Source organism: Carassius carassius, chromosome 15, assembly GCF_963082965.1.
Source record: "Carassius carassius chromosome 15, fCarCar2.1, whole genome shotgun sequence".
Taxonomy (NCBI): Eukaryota; Metazoa; Chordata; class Actinopteri; order Cypriniformes; family Cyprinidae; genus Carassius; species Carassius carassius.
The window spans coordinates 6,380,409-6,392,975 of NC_081769.1; the positions used below are offsets into that span (position 1 = coordinate 6,380,409).

At 38.8% G+C, this 12,567-nt stretch overlaps 1 protein-coding gene across 1 annotated transcript; it reads right to left on the reverse strand.

Moving 5' to 3' along the window:
- Window positions 1–9,939: 9,939 nt before the first annotated feature.
- Window positions 9,940–12,169, reverse strand: LOC132158982 (uncharacterized). Its single transcript, XM_059568629.1, has 6 exons — window positions 12,107–12,169; window positions 11,850–11,967; window positions 11,615–11,722; window positions 11,360–11,527; window positions 10,794–10,958; window positions 9,940–10,142 (listed from the first exon to the last, which is right to left on the reverse strand). Exons 1-6 carry the CDS (start codon window positions 12,167–12,169, stop codon window positions 9,940–9,942), a joined length of 825 nt encoding a protein of 274 aa, XP_059424612.1.
- Window positions 12,170–12,567: the final 398 nt, after the last annotated feature.

Here is a 12,567-nt window from a genome sequence, read left to right on the forward strand (position 1 = left end):
CTAAAACCAATCAGAGTGATCGTCATCGTGTAAAGCACACCTCAATGTTTCTGATTGGTGCCTCGATTTGACGAATTACAAATGGGCTTGAATGAGCTCTTTGCCAGACTACTTGCAGAGCAAATCTAAATTTGCCGGGAAGTTTGTCTGGGTTTTCCCAGGCTAACCTCCAACCATAGCCCTGCTATTTTAGCTCACTGTATGTTGTCAGTAGGAACAAGAACGAGAGAATTTGGTACAACATAGAGCAAATAGAGAACAGGAAGTTTACTCTGAATGGTACCATGTGAAAATAAACTGAAAGTGAGCTCATAGTGTCATTGTATTAGCGTAAACAGATGGTTTTCTATGTGGTCTATGTTCTACCAAATTATCACATTCTTTTTCCTACCAACAGCACTTGGGAAGCTTAAACAACAGGGCTATGATTGGATGTACTCTGGAGTATCGCTTTAAGCTCTTTTTTCTCAGATCTCTGTTATGACTTAATTGTATATTATGATAGACAACACTATCTCTCCACTCATCCTCAGATTCAGTAGCCACCATATGCATGGACCAGGGGGCTGGGACTATGGCTGATCAGGAACAGGATTTTAACCAACCTCCTACAGCACAAGGTCTTAAGCTCTTCAGCTTTATTTCTGTTCTTTACATCCTTGTGAGATGTCCTTTAGCAGCAAATCTCTATTTTGACCTGGGGCCGTATTCACAAAGAATTTAATTTTAGCACAAAGAGAATTCCTAAATGACGTTAAAATTTCCTCACTAAGGCAAATTTTAGCACTAAATTTTCTCCAAAAATGTTGAGATACTTTCATCCCTAAGATTCTTTGTGAATACAGCCCCTAATTGTACTATATATTATGTAATCTGTGTATACACTTTTGAGAGACAACATCTTCTTTCCACTCATTCTCATCCTCAGATTTGACAGCCAGCATGAATTTGGACCTGGGGGCTGAAACTGAGGATGGTCCAGAATTGAATCTTAGCCCTCCTCCTACAGGACAAGGTGTTACAGTGTCCAGAGAACCTCCAACCATAGCCCTGTTATTTTAGCTCACTGTATGTTGTCAGTAGGAACAAGAACGAGAGAATTTGGTACAACATAGACCAAACAGAGAACAGGAAGTTTACTCTGAATGGTACCATGAGAAAATAAACTGAAAGTGAGCTCATAGTGTCATTGTATTAGCGTAAACAGATGGTTTTCTATGTGGTCTATGTTGTACCAAATTATCACATTCTTCTTCCTACCAACAGCACTTGGGAAGCTTAAACAACAGGGCTATGATTGGATGTACTCTGGAGTATCGCTTTAAGCTCTTTTTTCTCAGATCTCTGTTATGACTTAATTGTATATTATGATAGACAACACTATCTCTCCACTCATCCTCAAATTCAGTAGCCACCATATGCATGGACCAGGGGGCTGGGACTATGGCTGATCAGGAACAGGATTTTAACCAACCTCCTACAGCACAAGGTCTTAAGCTCTTCAGCTTTATTTCTGTTCTTTATCTTTGAAAGAATATGCTTAAGCTTCAAATATCTGTACTGTACTGAACCAAGTCTATTTGTTTATATAGGGACAAGAAAAAATCAGAGAAAGAAAGGTGAATTAAAATCTGACATCTGATATTCTGCCCTTTTTTACCTTATCAACACAGAGTATGAATTGATTTGTTGTGCAGGTCTTCCTAATATTATTGGTTTAATTAATTTCCTTATGAATTGTATGCAGTCTTCATGTTGTAGATACGTAAAGTTTTTCAAGTATCAAGTATTTTTCAAGGCTACATTTGCATTTGGATTATCATTTATCATTCACTACTCTATGTACTTATGTTGTACAGTGAGAACAAAACAGAAAGATTGCCCCCACAACAATCGGGATGTGCACCCATACCGTGGCATAATCCGGACAAGGCAGAGAAAGGTAGGATTGGAGAGGTAGTTAGATTGTGTTATCTGATATGATGCCTTCCCTACAGAAAATACATCTTGGCTAGCCTAAGCATGTTTTGAAGCTGGTTTGATCAGCCATTTTTTTTACCAGTTCATGTTTTTGCATGAGATTTGATGGTTTAGTTGGTGGTTTGACCATCTTATGATGTCCATTCTTAGCCTGATGCACCAAACGCTTTCACATTATTTCACTTTGTGCAAAGCGCCTGGAACCTATCCATTGGGATATTTGCTTCCCGGTAGGTAGATACTTTCTGCTTCAACCAATCGCTACTGCTTGGTCGTGATGTATGTTACGCGCTGGAATGCACCGTTTTCTCTTTCAGCCCGCCCTAAAACTGCCTTCTTGGGCACACTACTCAAGGCCCAGGTACCCCAGCGGGATAAGTGATAAGTTACTCAGCATCATAAATTAAACTAAAGCGAACCATAATTGGTGGGACCCGCATCATCTGCTTAGATGTCAGCAAAGCTAACCACTGAATCTCCTGTAGTCACAGTGGAGTGTGTCCTATTGCTAAATTTCGAATGCATGTCCATAGCAATAGTGCCAATTGTATCACCAGAGAATTCTTTGTTGTCACTTCGATAAGATTACGCCTTGTCTCTATGTCTCTAAACATTTTCATTTTAAAAGTGTAGAATTATCCTTGAAAGGTCCTTAAATTTGATGCTTAGAAAGGGTGGGAACCCTCTTCCCTGTTAACTATATGATGGTTGCTATCCTGACAGACTATTGCTTGCAAGTAATCAGAATATGGACCTGATTGGTGTTGTTCTGGGGAATATTCATGTTCCTATTATCTTTAATCGTGTAAGACAAAAAAAATTGAAAAACTGGTTGAAGAACGACCACTGCTCAATAAGACAAAGGATCTTGCTGGAAATTAACATTTGACCTCCCCCTCATGCAGTCTCACCTAATCTACATTTCATTCTCTCTCTCATACACACCAAAAAGTCACAAAAGAATACATATGGTTTAATGTGAATGATTATCATTGAGTATTATGTTTAGTATAATTTAAAATGTCTCAGAGTGAGTGGTACAAATGTCTCATTTCCAAATAAGTAAAACAAAATGTAATAAGGTTTTTGGAATTTTAAAGAAAGCTGGCACACAAAGGAAGATAGGCAAACATTTTTTAGATTATTAAAAAGTGAGTGTGAAATTGTTTGTGTAGGGAGGGAAACACATTTTTATTTGTGCTCTAAAACAATCATGCATCAGAGGCCCCCTCGAAAACTAGATGTCACATCTCAAGGGGTTTTCCTCTTACAATAAATTTTAAATTACTGAAATTATTTGAAAACTGATCACCTAATGTCACTGCAAATCATTCAATTTAAGTTTGCATTGTAAGTATGTGTGCAATATTTCATGTAGCACATTTCCATGTCTTTTTTTGCCTTCCACAGGGGAAGACCGAACTCCTGTATGATTGGATGCCCTGCGATCTATGGTATGGTACCCTCGCTTGGACATTTCACCCTTACTATACCCCATTTTTTACATTGACACAACACAAACCTTCCAGCAACTTCAAAGAAATCACGTTGCATGGCAACTAAACCAATTGGTTAGAACTACTGTGTTTGACAGATGACATTGAGCCAAAAAACAAATCAAAGGAAAATAAACATGTCTCAAGTGTACTTTGACATTTAGATTCAAGGGGAACTGCTGAATAACATCTATTGACCTATAGCCGTAGCCTGTGATCATGATGCTTATAATTTTATTCTATACTCTATATTCTATACTATTCGTTACCAACCCTACTCTCACTCTCAAGTCTTTGCAATCTACTGTATACTACTGTATACTCTATACTACTATCTTAATTTTATTAGGTTATGAGTAAACAGTTACCAGTTGTAAACGGTGTTGTCTAGATATTTTCCTTTGTTTATTGAAAACTCTAGATGCTATTTTCATTTTTTTAGGCCTATGGTTAATCTTAGAATCACTCCTATTGAATACTCTAATATTGTGTAATAGTATTACAGCAGTGTAGTTTACTAGTGTAGACGTTACAGCATTTAATGTGAAGTCATTATTCATACCTTTTTCACTAACCACCTATCTCTTGTCATTTTTCAGCGGGAAAACCTGGCCTCCAACCTGGGAAACTGATTGATACTTTCAGACGCGTACACTCTCTCGCTCTGTCATAAAATCTACACAAAAGTGCAGTGCTCTTATATGTTAATTGATCCTCACAAGTGTCCTTCTCACATGCTCTCGGAAAACGTTCAGACACACATTTCTGTCAAAAAAACAAAAATTTCTGTGGTGCTCACGCCCACACACAAATACAATGTTAAGTTTTGTTTTTTATGTTATTTGTTCATTTTTGGTAAGTTTTTTATGGATTTAATAAAGATTTGTATTTACTAAGCTTTTCCATGTCATGTCTAACAGACATCACTCACACTCATGTACTGTAAGTGATACCTAGCAAAGATTGTTGTCATTTGTATACTAGGATGTACATGAAGACTTGAATGAATATACTAAGCTTTTCCTTTAGTAGGCATCATACTAACATCATTTGGGCTTGTTGGTAAATAGTACTGGGGACCCATTTGTATTACACATGCTAGTTTTTTCTAATCTCTTGTATGTTGATCATTTCTACTGTGTCTTTAGTCAGTACTGGAACTACTTTTCATTTAATTCCTTCCTCTTGCTGTCAAAGACTGGTACACACTATAGTCCCTTTCAAGTTGCACACCTTGCACACGTCTTCATTGTGGTACCAATGGTTACATTGCTGAAGAGTCTGGGCTGTTAAGTAGCAAACGTTTACTTTATTCTCTAAAATGGGAACTTGGGGCCCGGTTCTTTTGCCAGGTAAAAAAAGAACACTGCAACCAGGCTGTGGGCAGTTGACAGAAAGTGACACTCGGGGCCCTATCTTGCACCCAGCGCAATTGACTGTACACCGTCACCGACACATGTATCATTACTATTTTGCACCCGCGCACAGTGGACTTTTCCTCCACAGACGCACGTCGGTAAATTAGGGAATGAACTTGCGCTCCCTGGGGCGGTTCAGCGCAAAGAGGAGGCGTGTTTCGGTGCGAACGTTCCCTGGTTCTATTATGCAGGTTTAGAAAACAATTTCGCCACTGACTAGGAAAAAAACATGTTCTAAAATCAGTGGCGCGTTGCGCATCAATGCAATCAATGTAGAGTGTGCACAACGCGCACACTTTGCTTATCTCATCTAGCCTACACACAGACGCAGCAGTTCTCATTTTTAGAAAACCATACATTATTACAAGAAAAAAATATTCACATACAAGGGGAATCATTGTTGTGTCCATGAATATGAGAAAAAATAGGCATAATCTAGCTTACACATTTACCCAAATTTTTATACGCCTGTTTAAACGCCTGTGTGTTCTCCATCCCCAAAGTCACGTCTTTTACGGCCCTGACGAGAACGTCGGTCTCCTCGGCTGTGAACCGCTCCTGGCGCGCGTCTGGCAAATCCGCCGTTATAATCAATGGAACAAGCGCGCCTGCTCTTAAAGGGAATGTGAGATGTCGCTCTGATTGGTTTATTTCACGTTACGCCCAAACCACACCTATGAATAATGTAGCTACTTCAGACCAACACATTTTAGATTTGCGTCGGGTGCAAGAGTCCCGCTGGTATAATAGCAATAGCGCCCAAGATCCCAGAGTTACTTGCATTACACGTTTGATACTTGCATTTCAGATCGTTAAAATAGGGCTCATTGTCTCTCAAACATGGTTCAAGTTATGTATGAAATGGGGCTCAGCTCAATGACAGTCAGTCATTGCTGAATTGCAATAACTTTAAACAACAAAGCAAAATGCTCCAGGTCATGTGATGAAATGTCATAGGCTACAGTAATCTACTAAGACAAAGCAGGCTGTTGTATACAATGAATCTTCCTATTAATTCCTAACCATAATACACTATAGTAGTTGCTAGAGGTGAATGCACTCTAGATGTGATTAATATGGATTATGTCCTCCATTCATTTGTTAAATAGTGATGTTTGCTAATACCAGTCATAATGGACAGAATCTGCCTCATGGACAATAGTGTATATCCTTTACAGTGACCAGGTTCTTATTCATCCTTCCTACAGTGTCCTCACTGTCCTGTCCCATGACTCCCATCAGTTTCCCCATCATAGTGGTAGTTATTACTGCTCAGTCACAGGTGTAATGTCCTTTTTTCTCTTGATGTTGAGCAGACCATCTTTATAGAAAACACAAAGACAAATCTACACTTTAACATGGGTAGTGTAAATGCTGCCAAAATATTAAATTTGTCCTTGCATGATAGTGGTTAAGCTGATGTGTATCCAGGGAAGGGCTGGGTCAAAATAATATATAATGAAATTAGACTTAATTAGGGGGGAAGGGGGGTTACAACAAGAAGACCTTTAAATATCCTTTCATAATTTTATTTTATTCACTGGAAATTATGCATATATACATTATTTCTAAATACAGGGACTTTTGTGTCAATCCTCTCTCATTTCCATTCAGTGTGACTGTCTGTCAGACCTTCCATACCAGGCAGTGATGAATAAGATATATGGCTTTAGAAGAGTTTGTTGTGTTTAATGTGTTTTTTTTTTTTTCTGTGCCTGTTCATAAGGTGGGATGTTAATATCCCATTTCAATTCAATTAATTATGTCTGATGTGAGACATCAGGGGGAGTATCAGAGAGTATCAGGGTTATGGGATAGTCAACTATAATAACTGGGACTTTGGCATCCTTCTCAAGATGAAATTTGCTGTTGGTACTCCATTCTACATCCCAATTCACCTCCATGGAGCACTTAGACTCATCTCTGATGGGACTGATGATGGGGGTATCACCTGCAAACATGATCTTGGTCGTTTCTCCTCCAGCAGTAGGAGCAATAGTTGCTGGTAGTTTGCACCACTGATCCACTGCCACCTGTCCTGTGCACTGTGCCACTGACTTGCTGTCCCATGCACTGTCCTACACAACTCATGCTGTTTTGTGACACTTGCCTACTCTCACATGGCACTCACCCAATGTCCCGTCTCGTCTGATGTGCCTACTGTCCCTAGTCATTTGTCACTGTCCTAGGATTAGGTTTAGGGTTCAGGGTTAGGTTTTTAACAATTTGTAAGTCTCACGGGACAGTGGTGCGGGACCATAAACCAGTGGCACAGGACAATAAGTGAGTGGCGCAGGACAGTGTACAGGACAGTAGGTGAGTGGCACCAGCCACCAGCGACAGTAGAATACAGTTTTTGCTCCTACTGCCTCCTTACAGCCTTGTGGTGGCCTATCCGTGTTGAGGGCATGCTTCCGTATTGTTAAAATTGATTAAATTATATTCCTCTGATAGTCAAGTATCAAGTGACACAGAGCTATATTGCTGCTCATGACTTGCAGGCTGGAGAACAGATTGAGAGGATCTATCATGTTCTATGCTAAGTTATGCATGCATAGGTGTTAATTGACTCGTAGCAGAGTAAACAGCTAGGTTGATGGTATTTTCCACAGCCTTGTAAGCAAACTGATAGGGATCCATGAGTGACAACAGTGGTGGTGGACATCTGGCATGCAGCTTTATTATACTTTCAGACACTGGCTACGATCTTGTCCTGTTTCCAACTCTGAACCTATCAGCACCCTTAATGAAAGGTTCAGTTTTTTCATATTAATTTGAATACTATCCTGCTTAAATACATTTGTTTTGAATATATGAATAACAGATTCATGGCTTTTTATCAAAGCTCTAACCTGTCAAGTCCATCACAGCGTGTTAAATACTGCAAAGTGACACCAGGTCCCATGGACAATTAATGATTTTGATGTATTTCACCAGTGCCACTTCAGCATCCTGAAGAGTTTTTATTATGTGACAGTATACTGTAAAATGTAGATTTTCAATGAAGACTACTAGGCAATTATGTACTTTATGCACTTCAATTACAATCACAAATAATTTATGACATTTTCAAATTCACATTCAAGTTTATTGTAGCCATTTCCACAGTTGAAAGAAATCTCTCTTTGTGTGCTCACATGTACCACAACACACATCCAACACAAGAAAATTCAATAGAGCATTAATGAGCTCCATATTGTCCTTTAAGTGCTGAAGTTGAGGTTGAAAAGTCACAGTCCAGAATGCATAAAACAGTCCATGTCCAACAGTCCATGCAGAGGGCCAATCCATTCAGTAGATATTGCATTGATATAGTGTACACACTCATGATTGTAGTACATGTAGTTGCAGTGCAAAATAGTTTCACATTTAACAAAACCTAATGTTGATAACTGAATTATCATAGGGTTAGTGCATATTTACGTGTCTGACAGCCTGGGGGGTAGCCTGGTAATAAAAGGTAGCCTGGGTCTGGCCATTCGGTAGCGATGAATTATTGCTTGCTGGAGGTGTTGAAGTTTAAAAAGATAGGATCATCCCTTGACTGATAGCATTCTAAATCAGCGTTCACAACTCCTTTCCACCGGAGACAACCAGGGCTGGGTTTCCCGAAACCTTCTTAACGCTACGTCGTTCTTAAGTTACACATTAAGCTGTACCTTATCGTTAATACGTGTTTCCCGAAACGTTCTTAGTTAAGCATACCTTCTGTAAGTCATACTTCCGTAAGGTTGGTCTGGACCAATCTTAGCTTTACCTTATCACTGTTGTGGGTCTATATGAATATAATTCTGAAGTTTTAATACACCCAGACAGTGTTCAATTAGGCTAATTCAAGTGTTTTCATGCAAAGAATAAAATTGTCATTACACTGATTGTTAATAGAATTTTAATTATATTATTATATATAATAAAATTCTATACATTTATTTTAATTAAAGAGCACTTTTAAAGGCCAGTGAAAGCATAGGCTACTGTCAGTTAAGTCCTATTCGGACGCTAATATTGTTTCTCATGGTCTCGTACAGTAAGTCGGTTATTATAGTCCGAATCCATAATATCAGTGTTTTTTCCTCACCCAACCCGCGTAAAAAACCCTGGCCAAATTAGTACCTACTGTTTTTTTGACAAACAGGTCGTACGTTAATTTAATTGCCGTCTGAATCCACATGTCCGAGTTTACAAGAAGAGATTCAAAATCCACTGTTTAAATCATTTTTGATCACTGCCGAGCACCGTAGGCTACGTTAGATTTAAACTTTTATTACTGAAATGCTGGAAAGTATTTACAAGAACAATATTTCACCACAGCTCCACCTCAGCGAACAAAAATGGGAAAGAGAAGAAAGCACATAAATAATTGAAATGGTTATTATGGCAGCAATACATGATACTATTTAAAATATGTAGGCTTGGCTATAATAGGCTATTATAGTTTGGGTTATTTTTTATAATATCCCATGAGCCCTAATAATTGCAATTTTAACTATTTCTGAAGTGCTTCTTTTATAAAGAACACCGCTTTCTCACATAAACAGCCTCTGCACGAGAGAATAATTGCTTCTCGAGGCATCGATATCAGCAGATTCAGCACCATCGACACGGACAGAGCCGGCTAACGTCGCACGTAAGAAGGTATATCTTAAACAGCTTCCTAAGGCATAGTTCGGGGAACACGCCTAGAAATGGTATACCTTTTCAGTTAAGTTATACCTTAAGAGTTTTCGTAGCGCGCTAAGAGACAACGTTATCGGGAAACTCAGCCCAGCTCAATGGAATCAGAATCAAATCCAAACTAGTACTGTAGGGAGATGATAATCGAGCGGATGTGCATAGGAAGGCGGGGCCACGCAACCTGGGGTAGGTACTATCCCTGAATCATAATGTTCCTGCTAGTGATGCCTCTGTATCTTTTGCCTGATGTGTGAAGAATGAACAAGCACTGTTCTGGGTAGGAGTTGTTATGATTTAGGGAGGGTGAGAGATAATGTAAAGTTTACAGATTTTAAAAACAAAACAAAAAACAAAACAGAATGGTCTCCTTTCTAATCTTCTTCTGACTCTGGACTACTAAGGTCATATTCATCATCAGTGTCCGTTCTGCATTCTGTGTCCTGTAACTGGAGGTCATCAACTATAGCACTATACGTGCTCACAGCTTGTTGGCATAAACTCTCCAGTGCAGAGGACCTCCGCATGAGGACACTTTTCAAACCAGCTGCAGCATCCTCTGACATGTCACCAAAATCTGTAACATACATAAACATAAGAATTACAAGTATTGTTCCAAAATTATAGCATGTAGAACCACACATGACAGAAAGATGTTACTCAATTTCTTGTTTTGTTTTTTGTTTATTTGTTGCAAGAAAACTTAAACACGGAATTCAAGGCCATTTTATTGTCATATGCATATAGCTACTGGTACCAGCTCCACTTGACTCTGGTACCAAGCACTTTTGGTTCCACTTCTGTTGAAGTTCCAACAATGATGTGTAAATATTGGAGATAGCTCTGTGGTCATTGTTATCGCTAGCATCGTAATGTTAACGTTCTGAGCATGCCCTCAGCAACAGCTCAGTGTTAGCATGACAGGACGCTGATAGAGTAAATATTGCCATCTCCCCAAAAATGTGTATTGTGATGAATTCAGAATACTTTTGATTTGATCTGTTCTGCTGTAGTGATTGCTGTTACCATCTTTTCCACGTTGGTGATGCTAGGATAGTTTACTTATAAGAACCAGTTACATGAAATGGTACTTTCATGCAGTGGAAAACGAAATGTTTGAAACCAAACCGAGTAGAGTCGTGTTGTGGTGAGGTGAACTGGTACCAGTCTGTAGAAAAGGGACTATACATATGTTAGTGAGAAAAAAAAAAATCCAAATTTGACTTACAGCCCATTCTGATGTTCTCTTTCAGTTTCTCCACTCCCTTTATCTCCTTACGGAGAGACGTGATGTGTTGAGACATCTCCTTCACCAGGATGCTCTGCTCCTCCTCAAGGCGTCTAATAAGCATCATTTGGTCAAAAAGAGACCGTTTTAACCTGAAGGAGTGACCTTTAGGTAGAGGGAATTGATGGAAATATGAAAAAGTTATTTAGTATTTATGATGATTAAGTTATAAGCCCAAAATTACAAAACTGGTATGGACATCCCAAACACCAAAATTGGGCTCAGGTGCAGGACATCAAAATAACAAAAAAAAAACAAACAAAAAAAAAAAAACAGTGAAGTGCGCACACTGCATGCTAGATAGATTTATTAAAAGCACAACATTTCAACCATCAGGTCTTAATCAGGTGCAAATGTTGCATCATTTGCACCTGATTAAGACCTGATGGTCGAAACGTTGTGCTTTTAATAAATCTATCTAGCATGCAGTGTGCGCACTTCACTGTTATTTTTTTTTTGTTTATGTTCAGGCATACATTTTAGAGAACATGTCAGGACTACCATACCATCCTCACGTCTCTCCCAAGGCAGGATGTAGTCCTCTGTCAAATTTGAGGCCAACTCCTCGTCAATTGTGTCCTCTGCACTAGCATTGTACAGCAGGATCTTTTGTTTCATTTTTTTTTTTAATTCTCTTATTTTTCTTCTTTTTCTCTGTCTTGTCTGGTTGCTATCTGCAAAGTGAAATAAGAAAACTATCAGGAAAACAGTTTTTGTTTGTTTGCATTTGCAATGTACCATTTGAATATCAGTCAACCAACCATGCTGACGATAGAGGTCCTGCTTCTTGCGTAGCAGGGCCACTATGATGCTCTCTATCTCAGCCCTGAGGTCCTCTGTTGCTCCCTGTTCTGTTGTGCTCCCTGGCTCTAAATAGGTAACACAATTAAGCAATTGTTTCATTTAAAAAATTCTGATCACCTTATGTAGTTCATATTTGAACAAAGTAATTAACAGTTGTATTTGTGTAAAGTCTGAGCACTATGCATGATTTACCTGTGAGTGCCCACTGCTGAACATCACACACCCACTGCTTTGCTGTTTGTTCAGTGATGTTATTCTTCTGGCGGAAATCACTGAAGCTGGCAACTTCCAGCTTTGCCCTCTCGGAGATCTTTAAATCACACAAAAATAAAAAAAAATATCATGCAAGCTTTCAGCCAATACCGGGATCAAGAAATTCCTTCACCTACAGTTTATAAATGAATGGATGAATGAGCTCATTACAGATGGATGGAAGGAAATGTCCTTACTTTGATGTATCTGCAGGCCAAGACTTTGTGAAGATTCTCTGTCTTTTTTCTGTTCCACCCCATGGCCTGTTGAGTGAGCATATTCTCTCTCCCTGATTAAAAAAATAAATCTGCATGCGTGATTGGATCAATTTACATGAGAAAGACCATTGCAGTTAGACACGACCTAACACAACAATTACTTTAGTGCAAGGAGAACAGGAAAATGACATTTTAGAAGTCAGAAATACCTCATCACAGCGTATGGTTTGTAATGTGTCATACCAACCTGCCTTTGTCATGTACTTTGTGACAAGAGCTGCCCTGGAGAGAAAGCTGTTTACCTAGATAAACAATAAAGAAATGAATGCATTTCTATATAACATTACCAAAAAATCCAACAACAAATAAACCAAAACATATGTATATGTGAACATGTAGCCATACTTAATATTTAAGTAATATCTTATCGTCAACTAGCT

Bases quoted from the DNA above. Each gene is read 5' to 3' on its own strand.
- LOC132158982 (XM_059568629.1), bottom strand. From the start codon at position 12,169: ATGGGGTGGAACAGAAAAAAGACAGAGAATCTTCACAAAGTCTTGGCC. The intron at 11,968-12,106 runs GTAAGGACATTT...TGTGATTTAAAG, and splicing joins TGGCCTGCAGATACATCAAA to ATCTCCGAGAGGGCAAAGCT. The intron at 11,528-11,614 runs GTTGGTTGACTG...TTCACTTTGCAG, and splicing joins GGACCTCTATCGTCAGCATG to ATAGCAACCAGACAAGACAG.